Source organism: Gymnogyps californianus, chromosome 15 (assembly GCF_018139145.2).
Source record: "Gymnogyps californianus isolate 813 chromosome 15, ASM1813914v2, whole genome shotgun sequence".
Taxonomy (NCBI): domain Eukaryota; kingdom Metazoa; phylum Chordata; class Aves; order Accipitriformes; family Cathartidae; genus Gymnogyps; species Gymnogyps californianus.
Window position 1 is genome coordinate 1403049 of NC_059485.1, and position 18378 is coordinate 1421426.

The following is an 18378-nucleotide window of genomic DNA, read 5'->3' on the forward strand; positions in this document are numbered from 1 at the left end:
GAGGCCGGGCCGGGCCGGGCTGGGGCGGGGCGGCAGCGGTGTGGTGGTGGCGGCGGCGGCAGAGCAGCAGCAGCGGGTGCCCGGCGGGAGGCCGGGGGAACGGCCGCCGCCATGAAGAAGCAGTTTAACCGAATGAAGCAGCTGGCCAACCAGACCGTCGGCAGGTGGGCGGCGGGGCCGGGGTCCCGCGGCCGTGGGCGGCCCTGCATGACTGGGCCGGGGCGCCGGCGGGGCTCGGGCGGCGGCGGCTGCGCTCCGTTTTTCCGTTCGAAGCCGCCGCTGGGGAGCGGGCGGAGGCCATCCGCAATCTCGGCCGCGCGTTGGGGCGGGGAGGGGACCGGGCACGGTGGGGGTTCCCGCGGCTCTCCTGAGCGGGGCCTTTTGGGGAAGAACAACTTCTGTCAGCTCAGAAGGAAACTGGCGGGACGGGGCGGGGAGGCGGCAGAGGCCTTTATTGCTCGAAAACTAAAAGAAAGAAGCAACGAATAGATTCAGGTCCTCGGTTTTCGAGCCGGGAGCGGGGCCTGGGCGGGCGGGCGGGTGTCAGCCCCGGCCCGCTGTGAAACGGTGCCGGTCCGTCGCTCTCCGCTGGCACCGAGGCCTCCGTCTTACCCGTTCGTACGCGTTGTCAGCTCCACGACCGGGTCACGCAGCGAGTGAAGCAGAGGCCGTGTGGGTGCTGGGGGGGGTCCCCCCCGCCAAAACACCGCTGCCCGCGCAGCCCTGGGAAGGCGCGTTGGTGCGGTTTGTGTCTCGGGTTTGTGTCGCGTTTCAGGCTGTGAGGACAGAAAGCAAAGGTCCCTTCGGGGCTGGGGTAATGCCAGTGCCGGGGGTCAGGGGAAGCGAAGGAGCGGGGTTCTCCAGGGGGCTCGCCTTGGCCCCCCGAGCCCCGCAGAGCTGTCTGCCTTGTGCGCTTCCTGTCTGGGTTCTTGTGACTTTCGTTTCCTTTGTTGCTGTGTTAATATTGAGTTATTTGATCTATTTCTCGCTCTTTTTCACGTTTAAGAAGACTTCGGAGAGCGCGTCCTCTGTGACTTAATTTTAACAAAAATAACAGAAGTCTTGTAGGTACGATTGCCACCGATTTCCAGATGTCAGAGTCTTGGAAGGTCTTTAGCCTCATTCTGTGGAAAGAAATCTGTGTGTCTGCCTGCAGCTCTTCTGTGTGCTAAAAATGCAAATGTAACTTTACTGTGTTTCTAGTAGAGTTCTGTATTTTTTTCTCCCCCAGAAACTCCTCTCTGCTTTTAGTGAAAACTTAATCTGAAAGTATGTACTTATACTGAAAGTATAAACTTTCATATTATCTGAGTTTATACTTTCATGGCCTCCACTCCAATAACTCATTTAACACAGTATTTATTTTCTTTGGGGCCTGCGTACGTATAAAACAGGTCAAGCATGTCAGCTAATAATGGCTAGGTAGTAGATTTTTAATAGGACACTTGTTTTGCTATAAAAGAGAGCGTAACTTCCAAACCAGTCTTCTGTCCTTTCATTCTCATTTCATATAAACTAATGGATTTTTTTTAATATTGTTGGAGTGATTATTGGCATTCCCTTTTTGCGTGTGTCGGGCCCACAGATCCAAATCCCAAGTGGAATTTCAAGTAATCTGTGTTGTACTGAGTAGGATAAACATCTCGGGCTGCTTTCTACTACAAGAGGAAAATCAGAATTAAATCTGGAGAGCTGTTTATAGTCATATGTGGGTTGGGAGGTTCGTAATGACCTTTGACTAAATGCAGCTGAAGCCCAGTGGAAGCTGTGGCTATCGGTCGTTTCACAAGGGAGGCTCTCGGGGTGTGGTTGTCTCTGTGCATGATTATTGCTCATGCTTCTTCGCCAGGTAGTCTGCTGGTGCCTTAGCAGCCTGGGTCTAGAGTAGTGAAGTTTTCTAATTTCATTAAAATACAGACAAGTACCTGTAATTGTTTTTCATTAAAAACTATTTAAAATGACACTGACTCATTTGGTTTTATAAGCTTAATAGTTAGTTTAATTTAAACTTAAACTCTGTTTCTCTCTTTCCTGTTTTAGTCAGTATTAAATAAAAGCGCGGCCTTATTGGTTCTGTCATTGCTTACAGAGTGTGTTTTAATAATAAACTATCTTAAGTTAGTTGTATGGATTCTTTACCCAAGAACATACAAACTTTTCTTTTAATTGAACAGAGGTGAGAAGACTCTGAAGAGTGAGGGTAATCATAAAGTTTTGACCAGTGCTTGTTGCCTTTTTCACGTATAAATTATATCCTCATGTTTGTACGTGCTTCGAATGAACCAAATTACCCCTTCTAAGGACTGGTTTGTGTAGTCTTGGTAGCACAAGGTGGTACTTACTCTTTTGTTGCTGACCTTAATATTTGTGTCTTTGAGAAAGAAAATCTTTAAAGAAGAATGCTTCATGTAACTGAAATAATTTTCATCACTGTAAATCTGCGCTAATTCTAATGAAACTCAGGATTAGTTTATGGACATGATTTGGGGATAGGAAAAAACCAAAACTGGGGAGGTTTGTGTTGGCTTTTGCAATGTATGATCACCTGTAGGTATAGGAGCTATAACAGGGGAAACTCGGTGAAGATATTTTTACGTTTCCCAGAGTGCAGTGTATCCACGTGCCCAACCGAGCACTGTTTTTCCCCAGACCTGTTTTTCTTTAATTTTTTTGGTTCATCATCGCAATGCTTTTATCGGACTTTCAAGATATCCTGTTGTCCTTGAAGAGGTTGAAATTAATCATTTGTATTAGATGTTTACTTAGATACAAACAGCATTTTAAATAGTAACTGCTTTTGAGGCCCATCAAAGTCCACAGTCTAATGAAGACTTTGATTTGATAGAGATAATTTCTGGAAACGCTTCTGCATCTGTCCTCCTCCAGTTGAGGTGAGAGGATATCTCAGCCCTGCAACCCTGCATCGAGAAATCAAGCATGACTAGACCAGTCAGTGTACAAAGAAGGAGAAATGGTTCACTTTACAGTTTTAATAATAGCTTGAAAAACATTTTGTTTCAGGAGGTATCAAATGTGCTATTAAAATTAATTGGTGAATGTTTAATATTACTAGCCTCCTTACATTTCTAGCCAAGCATTCCAGTCGTCACCAGGGTCTTATTTCATTTCCCAAAGTAAAATCACTTAGTAGTGAAAGATTTGTGGTTGGTTTAACTTGCAAATACCAGGGATGAGGTTTTCAAATTTCAGGCAGTGCTGCCTTCTGTGGCTTTGATAAGCACTGGAGAACTCGTGGAAGACGTGGGAGATGTGACAGTCATTGTTCAGTAGGATCTTGCAGGCAATATTAGCAGAGGCTGGTGTTTCTGGCACTACGTACCAAAACCAGGAGTGAACCATTTCAATTTTGTAATGTTGAAGAAAAAAAAGTTGCAGTGTGCTTCCCAGCTGGTACTGCTGCAGCTTGCTGCTTTCTGAGATGGGTTTATATGGAATTGGTGTAACTCATTTATTAGCTTTTTATGCTTGGACAGAATGAGGAGACAAATCCTATGTCAAAAGGACTCTTGTGGTTATGTAAATGTCTTGAAGAGGTGCAGTGTTCAGTATTTCAAGACCCTGTATGCTGTTGGGAGTTCTAGCTGGTGAATAAGCCGCCCCACGAGAGCAGCAGTATTTGGAGGAGCAGTTTGGGCATCTGTGCGGAGAGGTCATGTCCCCCCATCTCTGCTGGCTCACCTGGGGTGCTCGGGATGGGCCTACTCCCATTTACCTTCTCTGGGGCATCTCCCCTTTGATGTAATCTGCTGCTCCGTAGGGTGATTTTTAACTGGCTGTTCCTTTTTGTGGTGTTGTATTAGAAAGAGGTATCTTCTGCTTTTCTTTTCGCTCATTCAGAGCTTTTTTCACCATAATTGAGGGGTGAGGAGAACAGGCATGTTATCATGAGGTCAGCAAACCTTGGCTATGCATCAGTGATGTGTCTTACCATGGTGTTGCTCTCTTGAACAAAGGGATGCTTCACTCTAAAATTGTTCAGGATTTATCCTGTTCAGATTGCCGTAGGTATGAATGATACTACATTGGCTTCCAAAGGTTGGCGTCCTTGGCCTTGTACCACAAATAGGTGACTTAGGATCGGAGAAGTAACACCTTAGCATGAAAAATAAGAAAAGATGGGCAAGAGCTTCATTAAAGCAGAGGAATGGCATTTATGGGAAGCCTATGAGTCTGCATGGATAGTATTATATAGAATTAGGAGATGTATGTAGGAAACTAATTAAAGAGGGTATTAGCTGAGTGGAACAGGATTCCATAGTAATTAATAGATGTGTTAAATATTTTGCAGCAATTATCTTGTGGATGTTGTTGGATGCCTTAAACAAGACAAGCATTCAATCTGCCACTGAGTATTTTTTATGCATTTGACAGATTTGTTGTACATGTTGCAGGTCTGCAAGCAAGCATTTCTGCTGAGGGGAACAACTCAAGCTCTGGTTAACCCATAAAGTAAAATATCAATTACTTGTCTATATAAACCTGGAGGAAAGGGGGAAATAATGTATTTTGCCTTTCATTGAAAACTGGCAGTTCAAGCACTGGTCCCTCTAGTTTTGTGGGCTGGTGCCAGCGAGCGTTGGCTGCTTCAGAGAGAGACTGTCCAGGTCTGGGCCAGGCGACTGAGACAACCTCTCGTTGGGAGGTGGCGTCAGAACTTTCTGAGGGCAGCCTTAGCTAGAGTAACGAGCTGTGAATCGCAGTGTGTGTTGGTTCTTGTGTCATTGTGAAGGATCTCGCATCTGCTCAGAGATAATTTGCAAGAAGCAGGGCTGGGGTGTGCAGGGGAGTGGAGGCATGGCTTACCAGGAAATCATTAGTTCCACATGAGCTGAATTAACGCATCAGAATAAACTGGCATCTTGACCATGACAGATACACCAGCTAATCATACAAAATAACTAGCTCAAATCTAACTTTATTTTGGGCTACACCCCAACTCCAGCCTAAGCAATTGGAAACAGCTTGAAACTTTTAGTTAGGTGTAAAAAATTAAGGGGGGGAGGGAGTGGAGGAGGAAAGAGTAACCTTTGTTCTGAACTTTGTGATTTTTCAGGTGGCTTGTGATTCCTTAGAGGCTATGTGCTGAGATTGCGTTTAATGGAATTTATGTATTAATTCCTCTAAACCTTCATGTGTTTTGAGGACCAAGGCTCATATCCACTGAGAACAGTTCTTCTGTTCCACACACACGTTTCATGTGTGCTTCATCTGGGTACAGTGCCTTGTGAAATGGAAGTCATGGAATATGTTTTAGTATGGGCTGTCTCACAGATTTGAAGAGGTGATGTACTGCCTTCCTGGTGTGTCTGTACCTTTCCTTGGGATGCCTCGTAAGGAAGTACTCATTCTAGCAGGTCACCTGTATGTTAGGCTCAGAAATGAAAAGGATTATATTGTGTATGACGTCAACGAGGTAATTCTTGAGATATCTGAGTGCTTGTCTTACATTTTTCGTACCCTTTTATAAGTTACAAAGGGAGACAGATTTTGATTAGAAGCTCAGGAAGTATTCTACTTTATAGTTGCAGTCATCCCTAATGAAAATAAACGTTCAGAGGTATTGTCATTAAAGGCTTTCAAATGATACACTAACAAGCATTTGAACTACGTAGCTAAGTAATTTATATGAGGAATGAGTCCACAGAGGTGTTTGTATACTGTTTACTTTCAGAAAAACAGGTTGGTAATTAATGACACTTAGACTGTCTAACAATTTTAAGCGAGCTAGGCTTTTCTGCCTCTGGGGACACAACTATTAATGTTGTTCCCATCAATTTCTTTTTTCATCTTCTAGGTCCAATCAACAGAGTACCATACAGATTAAAAATTATTCTAGCCAACTGGTCTGGAAAGTTTAGGTCTGGTGAAGTCATCTAGGATCAAGACTGATAGATAGGTGGATATGCTTACTGTCTTGACTAGGAGAGATACTCTATCTGCACTTAGGCTGTTACAGTAATTTAAACCAGGGACAGGCAGATCTGACTAATTGGAAATCTCGAAGAGACCACAAACCACCTTCAGAAAGATCTTTTTTTATGCAAGAAGCTAACTTACTATAGCTTCTTTACTAGTTTTCCACTGTTTAAATACAACTTGTTGTATACAAATAGGTTTTTCCAGGCCCTGTACACATGACATTATTGTGACTCAACAGGAGTATTTGAACATATCTTTTAATAGCTCATGCCTTGCGTAAAAGTTACTATGCTAAACTATATTTAGTATTTCTTCAAGCCACTTGGCAATCTGTAAGTCGTAAGTTGGAATTGGTGTTATTGTAACATAATTATTACATTAAAGCAATTTATGTTAAAATTACTATTATTGAATGATTGTGTACAGTAAGGAGCTACCTACATTTGATTTGTATGGAAAAAGTGAGCGGTCAAAGTTATTAGTTTTTTCTTCCTACTGAAGTGTTACACATTGATTCTAGTCTTTCAGAATTGTTTTGTGAATTATTACTTAAAGAAATTCTTTTACTTCTTTGTCTTTTGTTGATAGTACTTTGCAAACTAGCTTTTTCAAGCATCCAGGGTGGTAAAACAAGAGTGCACTCATCTCTGTTAAGTCCAAAACACGTCAATCAATATAATGTTAACCCTACAATGCCATTTAATGTCAAATAAATACTTGTTTAATGTTTTTCTAGTTCTTGTGTGGGGAAAAAAAAAATTAAAAAATTGAGTATGACTACAGTATTTGAAAATTTCTGACTCACCCGAACATCCTTTTAAAAAAGTTAAATACGATAAGAGTGATTTACTTGGAGGGCTTGTTGTCATTGGTAAAGATATTTGAAAAAGTGGTAGACAACATTGAAATATGTTCATATTTACGGGCGGGGGAGAATATGCTTTGTGCCTGGTCTTTTAGGTTGGAATTTGTCTACATCTGAGTACTCATGAAAAGAAAAAGAAAAATCTCATTTCAGTGTTTATAATAGTTATCTTAAACATTTCCTGTTTATTGCCAAATGAAGTTTGAGGTCTCTTTAATTAGAAAATTGACTTGGATCTTTCTGGATGGCAGATTAATTCAATGACAGGTTTAAAGAGCCTGAGTAGATTGAATTAGAGAAGATCTGTTTTCCTGAACATGTGCAGGCTTTCGGACTTCATGTAAGTAACTGTCAAGGACTGATTGAAATAAAATGTGCGTGAATGCTGAAGCACTCGTATACTAATAGCAAAGGCAATGCATTATCTAAACATCTGCATGGTAGTAGTTTGGCTGTTGAACAGGCAGAGCAAGGAGGTAGTAAGCTTTATATTGACTGAAACACTGGACTTGGCATATGCAGCTGCAGAAACTGTTCATTACCTCTTAGCCACTTCTAGGCTACTGCGTGGGCTGTGCAGAAGCACAGAACTTTGCGAAATGGTGTTTCCATCTGAGATGTAAGCAAGCAAAGAACGAAGTTACCCCTATAACACTGCCTTTCAGCCTCAGCAGTATCAACACAGTTTCTTGGTATCTGCGTATTTATCTATTTCCTGCACCCTTTGGGGAAAACTGACACAATGTAATGCGTTGTGCAGCTCAGGAATCTGATTTTTCTAACAGTACAAACTTCCAATTATAGAAAAACATGCAGTTATTATGTTTTCAGTTTGGGGCTGCTTCTTGTGGTAAGACTTGGCACTCGTCAGCGTATTTGTGACTGCCATTAACGCAGCGACAAATGGAATAGCTTGTGGATATAAATTGTGTCCAAGCTGTGGTCTAGATTAAATTTTGTGAGCGTGTCTGTTAATCTCATTGATTAATGTACCCTTCAAAGCAGATCGCTAAAGCCAAAGGAGAAATAACCTGAATCTACTTAAGTTGAGGGCTTTGTAGTGACTTTCTTCAATTGTTCTGTCTCAGTGGACAGCTTGTGAGCTGGTGAGGTCTGTAAGGCTGAACGCTGGCTGCTGCTGGTGAGAAGCTGTATTGCTGTACTGGAACCCCTGGTAAGAAGAGAGGTTTTGTCTGTGAACAGATGGTCAGAAAACAAGGGAGTGTATTCTGGCCTACTTCTAGGTGTTCCCTCTAAGTTTTGTAAAGGCAGTCAGTGTATCAGTTTCTCTTAATTCCTCAGGGACCAAGATGATCTCATGCTGGTTTAAAGTCTAGGTCGTTAAGAATCCTTAAGATCAGAAACTGTTAAGAAATTACGTTGTGTTTTTAAGAAACTTATTTCTCTGCAGAAATTGTTCACTGTGTGTAATGCTGTGCTCTTAGTGCATTGCAGTATGGTGTTTTCCAGAAAACCACCGTATTAAACTTTCTAGATACAAGTGCAACATGACGTCGTGCTCTTACAAGGGCAGCAAGAGGTTTTAAATCAATGAGTAAGTATTTGCTCAGCCCTCAGTTTAAAAAGCCTCATCACTTCTGATCTGATTCCAGACCACATGAAAACCTAGGAATGCCTTGACTGGGCTGCGTCTGCCTTGCCCAACGTCCAGCGGCCAGAAGCGGATGACGTGGGAAGGGTGCAAGGCTCAGACAGCCTGTGGTATTTCCCACGCGCGTTCTCACGGCCGCCAGCTCTGACTGTCTCAGGAGCTTCCCGAGCCAGAGGTGGTTTCTGTGGGGTTGATGTCTGATAGCACCAGGCTTGTGGTGGTCTGTGCGTTGACTGCGCCATCATTGCTAATGTAGAGCTCCACCTTGCCAAATAGTTGAATAATGTGTTAAAGCTATAGTCTGCTCCCCTGCTTCTCAGAAAGCCCAAGTTTTGATAGTTTCCAGTATTTGTTTTCACTTTAAGTGAATCTGGTATGGGAGAAACATGTTTCTCTGTGCCTGCAATGTGTGAGAATGAGCTCTTGGGTGAGTTGCCTTATTTTCCTGAGCAGTGGGTGCTTCCAGGGCAGGTGAAGCTTCAGTTATTTTGCTTCCCCTTAATAGATGCAGAAAATGCTTTTCAAACTTAGATAAAAATTCCTGGTATTCGGTGGTGAAGAATGACTTGGTTTAGTTGTGCTAAATTTTGTTGACTTAAAGATACCTTAATAAAATGTCATGCTTTCCAGTAGAGAACTAAAGGCTGTTGGTTAGAAGAAAAAAGTTATATAATAACTTTGTGGCAGGCTTGTGTGTCAACTGCTGAGTGGGCAGTGTGTAAAATACTTGAGATTTTTGTTGCAGAAAAAGAAATTAAAAGGTTCCGAACTCAGGGATTTGGGAAATATTAATTGCCCTCTTGCATGCATGTCTTCATCTCCTTTGGCTCTGTTCATCATGCTGCTGCTTGATGAAACAGATTGGAGGACTGATAAAATATTCACAGTAGACAGACATTTACCATAGGATCTGTTGTAGCTGGATCATCTTGGGCTTCCTGTTTTGCCGGGGGGTCAGGACTGCACAGCAAGGGTAAAAGGAGCATCTGTCTCAGGAAAGCACAGTCTTATGTTGCCTTAAAATGATGAATAAAATGTCATTTTTCTGTGCAGAGATTTCTCAGGTGGTTTCACAAGGTTTTGAGGGGTCTAGGGCAGCAGTAACGATTGTGCCAAACCTGGCATGCTGTGCTTGTGTCGCAGCACATAACCGCAGCCTGAGTCACCATCCCCAGCCGGACCTGTGCGGCTGCCTGGGTGAAGCACCAAAGGGACGCAGAGGAAGCTAAAAGAGTAGGAAAGGGTATATTGTCCAGGGGTGTTAGGTGCATCCAAGGTGGAGGTTTTGGTATCTGACATAACAGCAGAATAGTGAAGGTAAAAACATACTTGAATCTGCTTTAGTGACAGCTGCTCAGCTAAACGGTCAGCTGTGCACCCGCACTCCGGAGGTGGAGTCCTACTCTTCTGATATTTATTCATATAAACAAAATAATCTTGGTGTTACCCTCTTTGTGGATGAAGCTGCGATTCCTTGATTGTAACTTGATCTGATGGTGGTTCTTTAGAGCAAATAATTTTAATATCAGGTTATGCCCAGAGTCAAAATCCTAAAATAGTAATGATTTAATCTGCTAAAATAACTAGAAGTGATCTAATAAGCTGTTTCAACCTGATGCTGTAATGTGATACACTTGGAATTTATGAAAGCAAATGTATTTCTTAGATACTTGCATGGTATTTTTAGGTTATGATAATGGATCTGTGACCAGAACTGCTCTTTAGAGGTCATTGTATTAGCACATGATGAAATGCCAAATACATATGGTCTTTTTAGGATGTAGTTAAATGAAAAGTGTTGTAGTGTGTTAGAAATGTTTTCTAATATTATACACAGTTTCCAGAAAGAAAGGTTTCGTAACTTAAAAGAAGTAGCTCCATTTTTTTGTGTGTGTTTTAGGAGAACCGCCAGCCCACTGTGTTGGGCCTTATATAAGGCGGCAGTTCGGTGTCCCCCATTTGCCATGGCACAGCTCTGATCTGAAACCTATGGGAGTTTAATAATGCAAATTAAACTGGGTAAGGTATGGCTGATCTCTGGTAATTCAGAACTGAGTAGCTTCACAGCAGTTAGTGGTGAAATATCAACTGATTTTAACAGATTACTGTGCTTGATTACCTCATTTTTTTCTGGGCTGCTTGATTGTTATAGGTACCAGTCTTGAAAGGAAGGCTAAATTTGATCCTCACCGACACTGTCATGCTTAAAGCACACTTGATGTCTAGACAAGAAAAAATAGGGAACTTTCGAGTATCTTTATCTGCAACATTGCTTTGTTGACTGAATTAGAACATTTGGGCTAAAATTTATTCCTTAGGAACCAAATAGCCTTAAAAGCTTTGAGTTTGTAATCGCTATTGCATTGCTGATAAAAGCATGTCAGAATAGTCGTGCATCTTATGCTTGGACGGTCCTGCTGTCTCAACAGGAAACAAGCTTTCATAAATACACGCCAGCTGGGTGAGGTCACAAGTTCTTCTCCTAAGTGAGGTGGAGCCTTTTTTTTTCCTTGACACAGATTGTTTTCTTGTGAAGTTAATTGCATTGCAAAATGACAGAAACATCCTGGAGTGACTGCAGCAGAGTGAATCAAAGAGCTGAGGGATCTGCAAAAAATGAGTATGCAAAATATCCAAATCAGTTTTAGGTGAGAAGGATCAATAAAGGAGGAGTTTCTTCCTTCTGTCTTACAAGTTGTCCTGTGCCAGAAATTGCTGGACTGAGATTTTTGTCTAAATATACTCGTTGGCTATATTGCATGTTTCTCAAGATCCCAGTGACACTTCCAGAGTGAAAATTAATAAAAGGAAAACTGGTAACTTGTACAGCTGAGCATTGCACAGAAAAGGTAGGTCATTGCTGAGAACTGTTAATGCTGTTGGAGCATGCCACTTGTGGCGTGCACACGTACACGCATCCTTGGTGACAGAGTTAAGGCTACAAAAAAACTACGTTAGCCAGTGACAGGAAAATTAAGTTATAAGGTTGGCCCTTTTGTAGAAGATAAATTGCCTTGCATGCAGGTTGGAAAGTTAGGGCTGTGGTATGGCTTTGCAAAGTACAGCAGTTTATTCAAATGCAAACTTTCTTGGCAGCTATGAACTAATTATAGGAAATGTTAATCCGCCTGATTAAAAGTTCTCTTTTCTGTAGAAAATGAAGATAGAAAGCTAACATTTTCATACAGAAAAATAAATGTGTGAGCTAAACTGTTGCAGCTTCTATTTCAGTCGAACATTTAGCTGGTTTGTCTTGCTATAAGCCGATTTAATACGCAGATTAAGTGTTCTGATATTTTTTGTAGGAATGGAACAGTAGGATAAAGTAATCCTGGCTTTGTAACAGCAGGTCCAAGTGTGTGTTGAAGTGCAGTACAGGTTAATAAACCTTGCCAATAGTCCAAGGCTTGTATTTCCTTCTTGGAAATCTAGTGATAGAGTTAACTTTCAGTTTCGTGCTAGAACAGCAAAAAGCATGGTGTGCAACCCATGGCAGGGCAGTAATGGCGTAGTTCTGCATGTTGTACACATTAATATAGTCTTGTATACACTGTATCTAAGCAACATAAAAACAGACGGCTATATCCAGTGCTGTAAAACCCAGTAATTGGATGAGTCGTCTCAGTTGCGGGCTAATTGTCGGACTCAGCTCAGAAACTCGCTTTCCTGTTGGTGAAACATAGTAAAGGGTTCAGCCATTAATTGTTAATCATGGCTACTGATCAGAAAATCAGTGCAAAGGCTTCATTGTGAAATAGTAGGCATAAAGAATAATCGCTATTTTGTCACTGGCTTATTAGTCAATTTTATACAACTTCAGGTCCCTGAATCCCCTTGTACTTGTTCTACTGTTATTTCAAAGCTTCCAACTCCTTTTTGCATTCTTACTTTCTATTCCTACTTCATCGTTCTGCCTTTTCTGTGTTTCCTTGTTTTGCTTCTTGTGTTGATTCAGTTTGGTTCCTTTTCAAAGGCTTTCTCTTGCCAGTTTTGTGAATCCCCGAACTTAAAATAGCCCTGTCTGGACAGTATATTAAATTAATAACAGTGTTACCTTTGATGAAATGTTCATTTCTGGATTGGAGTTTTTGACACTTATGCAAGGTAATATGTAGCTGAAATGTCCTGCCAAAGTGCAAAAAAGCAAACAAATACACAAAAAATGCCCAGCATTCTTTTTAGCAGTTCCATGTATTTTCCTCATTCCTGTATTGCATATTTTTGCTATTCAGACATGTCTGCACTGTGAAAAGTTTGTCTTTGCGAAAGGCAGTACTGCTCATTGGAGTCCTTACCAGTGATTGACAATGCAGGACTTCTGGTAAAAGAAATCATAAAATTTAAAAATGTCTAGCGTTAGTGGGCAATCCACCTGTTTTGTGGCTAGAATGGAAAGTAGTCTTGTTTGAAAGTTCAGGATATGTTTGAGGGTTTTTTGGTGGGTTGTTTTTTTTTTTTCTTCTCTTCTTAAATGTGAAGGAGTTCTCATGTCAGCAGGTGGTTTGGCAAGGGGACTGGTCCTCGCCTGAAACTAAAAGCTGCCAAACCCACGTGTAGGAAATTCATGAGCCATTCTCTTATCCAGAAACATCAGCTGCTGCCTTAACTCTGTGGTCAGGATGTACGACTGCATCATGCTTTGCAGCAGTGCCCTTTCTGCCAAGCCTTGATTCCCTAGCTGCCCTTCCATTTATTCCCACCCCTTCTTTGTGCTTGTATGTCTGATCTCGGCAATGAAGTTAATCTGACTGAAAAATGGGTTTTCTTCCAACCAGGTTAGTTTTCAGCCAGGTCAGTCCTTTGAGCTGTTGACTAGTGGAGATGCTTGTGCTGGGCAAAGGGAGAAGCGAGCAGCCCGAGGATGGTAGGAGGGAGGACACAACTTTTTTCAGCAGCTCTGCCAGCTGATGTCACCTCTGTGTTAATGAAACGTTGGCCCCAGGGCACAGTTTCATGATCAGCTTAAGCTGATCTTAAGTAGCTGCTGTTGCTAAAAGGGACAGATTTCCCCTCTCCCTGCCCAGCCTGCACTGGTGCCAGCTCCCCTGCCTGCGGATGGGGAGTGCTGCAGCCATGGGGTGGCCCGGGGAGGGGGCCGAGACAACTGGAAACCAGTAATTTCTTTTATCGGATCTAATTCCAGTCTGAGCTGCCTGTGACCGCTACTGATGCAGGGGAGGGATGTAAGGACCTGTCCCTGAAGTTCGGGGAAGGGGGACTGCTTCAGACAGGACTCTTGAAAGGAGAAGGGTTGTAGGGAATCGTGTGAGGGAGGAATCCAACGTTTGCTCCTTGTCGTGGGTTTGATTTGGTGGTGATTTGAGCTGGCACAGATTCAGGCTGCTGTGGAGGGACGAGGTGAGCAGCTCTGGAGAGCCAGCCTGGGGAAGGGAGGTGGGTGCAGGCTGATTTATTGCTACTATTTGGCCAGGTTAATTTTCAACTAGACCTAGTGCTCTGGTGTGACTCCGGTTGTGAGTGCTGCTAGAGCACAAAGGCGGCAGGGGGAATTCCCGTTTTGGCAGCAGCTACGTTTGTGTTGGCATACAGGGATTGTAAAATTGCACCTGAGATTAAGGAATAACAAATTCAATAATTATTTAGGTTGCTTTCTGCTATACTGTCTCTTATATCAAAGTTGTACCCAGCTAATTTTAGATAAAATTATTCTACGTAAGTAAAAGGTTGTTGCTTGCTTGGAGGAGGGAAAGACTTTGTATGAAAATAAACTTTTTAGTGTAAATAAATACTAGGCAGTTAAATATTTTAAAAAGTTCTTTACCAAGACATCGTGTAAGGGTGTTTATATACTTTTTTATACATTATATTAATAACTGACATGTTTGGAAAGTTCAAGTTCTGTAGTAATGTTAAGTAGAGTGCACTTAGCATGAGAAATGCATGTTGTAATACTTAAAGGGGAAAAAGCAAGGCATAGAAAATACATTATGATTTGATAAGTTTCGAAAGTTTTCTTGTGTAGCTTAGCTTTGTCTCAGATTCCTTGGGGTTTTTTATCACTAATTTGTGACAGCTTGACATAGGAGATTTTACTTTGGAAAAAAATATGACGGATGCTAGGTTTCGTCCTGACTGGATTTAAGCATTTAGAATTTTAATCCCCTACAGCAGCACTTTGCATTTCCTTGTGAAGGTATTAACACTTTCACAAATCAAATGCACTTTTTAAAAAGAAGCCACATTTTGTTATATTGGCCTAACATACACTGTGAGTGGAGGTTTGGTTTTTTGAAAGTCGAAAAGAATACAGGGAGAGTTTTACTGGCTAAAACTTTGTTCGTGGTATGAAATAGTAGGTTAGCAGTAAGTATTAGATTTGCTGGGACAGTAGTCAACTGGAAGCACTTAATTGTAAATTTTTATTTGTATCCAGAAGCTTAAAAGCTCTCAGACTCATCAAAGACTGCTTGCTGAAACATTGCTTCCTCCATGAAAAAAAAATTGCTTTAAATCTGGTTCTGTATTTAAACCACAATTGTATTTTTGCCATATAGAAAGTTCAGCTTACATTCATCTTGAATTTGCAGTGCATGTGGCTCAATTATCTACCTAGATTTGTTACATAGACTTAACTGTTTGAACGGTATTTTTTCAAACTGCACCATATTTGGTTTAATTCTCAATATCTAATATTAAAAACAAATGTATATTTTACAAGGCTGGGTTGGAGTTCTGAAGGGCAGTGCAGGGCCTCGCTGCAGTGACGGTACCTCCGAGAGTGGCCCTAAAATAGGATTTGGCTTGAGCCGCGGTTGTTCTAAATAGCTAAATTTACTGCCTCGCTTGGGAGAGGAGCCTTGGATCCATTTCACTTACGAAGGAATTTCAGATCCCCTAATGCGAACAGTCTGTCATGGGTTTCCCTGCAACTGCAAAGGAACAGTCTGCTTTCTTTCCAAGACGATTATCTTTCTAAAGCCTGGTCTGTCTTTAATTAGAGCAGGCAGGCTTCATTCTTCTACATCGGATGGCTGAGATTATAGAAGAGATCAAAGTTGCAGCTTTTAGATTGAGTGACCAAGCAAAGTTTGGAGGAACTTAATGGAGAAAATGAAGAAAGAAGACAAAGGAGCAGAAATCTTTATCCATTTATTGAGGCCTGAATTGTAGTTTTGCAGCTCCTGGGTTTCTGAAGATACAGATCTTGATTAATGAAATATTTTGGTGCCTTGGAAGTGATGCATCATTTTTTTTAAAGCACTTCTAAAGGATTAGAATCGCAGAAGCTGCAGTAACTCTGTGGGTTAAAATTGGTGACCTGACCATCACTTTAGTATGAAAACTAGTTCTGCACCGAGGACCTTCCATAGGAAGTGAGCTGGTGGGTTATGTCCTCCGAAACAGCAGCCTTTGGTGTGATTGCTGCTGCCACCAAAGCATCAGTGGTCACCAGATTGACAATGAAAGCAATTTTAATACTTTTGCAGAAGTTTATATTGTTAATTTGGGTGAAAAATGGGGATGGTAGGAAAACTTGAAGTGTGGCTGGTGACTGGTTGAGTGGTGTTCCCTCAATACTAAGTAAATATTGAAAATGGCGACTATCATCTGACAGTCATTCTGAAGTGATTTTAAAATGTTTAAAAATAACTCAGAATATTGATACTTACCTTGGGTCATGCTAGTTTCTTTTGAAAAAATCCAGCCACATCAAGGATCCCAATTTGTTACCTTACTTTCAGTATGAATGCTGGGGTTTTTATGGTGGGGAGTCAAAACGGGATTAATTCGGGGCTTGTGTGACATAATGAACTTGGTTTCTGTGGTGAGAAATGTACTTGGCCAAACACATTTCTGCTCTGGCTTGTCTTCAGAATGCTGCGCAGGTGAAACCAAACTCCTACAGTATATCTACAAAGCTGAGTAATGCCACAGGCTGCCAAAGGAAGCAAAATAAATCCTTCGTAATAAAGTGGGTTTGAAAAGTGACCTTTAATACATGTTTATGAAGGTCACAATTGTAGGATTTTTGCTTTCCAGTCGCACAGAAAGATCCTTTAATGTGTTAAAGATCTCTGCTTCTGAAAAGCATATAGAAATGCAGAATCTGGGTAGAATATGGGGAGTGAGAAACGTGTATGTTACAACCTGTATTTTAAATTCTAGTTCAGGTAAGGAGCCTTTGTGTGAGCTTGGCTGCCCGGGACGAGGAAGGGGCAGGGCAAACCTTGCCGTGTTCTTCTGAGCTGGAAATCAAGAGGTTCCCTGCATCACCTTGATTTCTTGAAGTCAAAACCAAGTAAAACTAAGGAAGATACTGCTATAAACAATGATTATTTCACGTTTGGACATTGACTGCAGCAGTTGCTTTAAGTGTACAGTAAATGGCACCCAGGAGTTGCTTCTCCTGCATGTTGGTGATTCTCCTGCATCCTTATTGCAAAGGCATCACTGAGTTTGTCTCTGGTCTTGGTCAGCTGTTTCAGCTCTTTCCCCTGATTGAAACTTTCATTTAATTTTAAAATTATTTGATGTGTTTAATAATTAGGTTCCATAAACTTGGATTATGAAACATAGGGTTCACCCAGCTTAAAAGGGAAGCCTGTTCCTGGAATTTAGAACAATGTCAAATGGGGAAAAGTAAGCTGGTAGTCCTGAAACATCTTTAAGTTATATTTTCTATGAAGTCTGTCTTAGTGAATGTTAAAAAAGCAAACCTTTTAGAAGGGAAATTGTCATCTAATTCTGGATTCCTTGTTTTGGAACAGAGCTGCTGATTCTTTCATTTTTCCTGGCAGCAAATCCTGCCTATTGTATGTGGAAAGCAGGCAGGATGTGCTGCCAGCCCAGCGCCCGGCGAAGGTGCTCTGAAGTGTTAACTTGCCAGCAAAGCTAATCTGGTTACTCGTGGTAACAAACAAATGCTTTGTTTAAGGAAAATCAAACAGCAGGGAAGGCTAGCTTTAATTTTGTCTCATGTTTCGGGTGGATGTCTCCTCGCTTCCACTGAAACCTTTCCAGAGTTCAGGAATGCAGACTTGTCATTTTGTCATGAAGCAAACTGCCCTCCCGTGGCATCACCTACTGCCAGCTCCACCTCCCATCCGCAGTGCGTGAGTCAAGGTTTCTGTTTCCACTTTGACATTTGAACTGAGTCACTTGTTCTGTTGTGAATGTCCAAGTTTTTATGGCTCTTCATGTCAGGTTTGCTCCTGTTCCTTCCTGGTTAGCCTTTCAGGGGTGTAAATTTCCACTGGTTTTGAAGCTTTGACCTGCTTTGGAGATCAGCCCCTGGGTCAGGACTGATGCCCTGGTGGTGGACAGGACCCTGCTGTGAAGCCAGGGAGATCTCAAGTATTGTTTAGATGAAGCTTTATTTTTTTAAAATCTCAAATGCTGGTTTAATAGAGCCTCTTTATTTTATACATGGAAATGTAAATTCTTTCCCCGTGGAAGATAAACACTTTCATCTCAGGAATTCTCGTCTGCTGTTTCCGGATGTACAGAGAAGACTTCTGGCCTGGAAGCATGAAGGAGCTGTAAAATGAAAAAGTGAGGGGACCGGTTTTAAACCTGTGGGTTGAGAGCTGTTCTGCCCACCCTGCTCACGGCTGAGCCAGGCAGTGAGCTGCAGCAGAGCCCTGCACGCTGAGCTGTGTTTCAGGCTGTGCTGTGCTGAAGGACCTTTCTGGAAAGAAGGAAAGAAATAAAATGAATGATACTATAAAACACTTAGAGAGGAGGCCAATTGGGGGCACATGCAATATATTTTTAAAATGTCACAGCAAGCTAAGGTATTGCAATTAACGTGTCTAGAATAAAAAATGCAGTCTTTCCGCTCTCAAACCTCTTGGTTTTTTGCTTGGAGTGAGTTAAGGCAATTACTTCTGGCCATGCCATCCCCAAATAGAAAATGGCACCAGCATTTATGTGGCATGACATATTTCATGTTAAGTGCACTATTTGCTGTCTTAAAAAGAAAAGAAAAATTGTTTGAAGA

The 18378-nt window shown here is 41.8% G+C and overlaps 1 protein-coding gene across 3 annotated transcripts in view; it reads left to right on the top strand.

Annotated features, from left to right (window-relative positions):
• The first annotated feature begins 85 nt into the window (after nucleotides 1–85).
• Nucleotides 86–18378, top strand: part of ARHGAP17 (Rho GTPase activating protein 17) — a 48896-nt gene continuing 30603 nt past the window's right edge. For all 3 annotated transcript variants that reach the window (XM_050905847.1, XM_050905849.1, XM_050905848.1), the window contains exon 1: nucleotides 86–164. In XM_050905847.1, the coding sequence (XP_050761804.1) occupies nucleotides 112–164 (53 nt within the window). In that variant the 5' untranslated portion in view covers nucleotides 86–111. The remainder of the gene's footprint in view (nucleotides 165–18378) is intronic.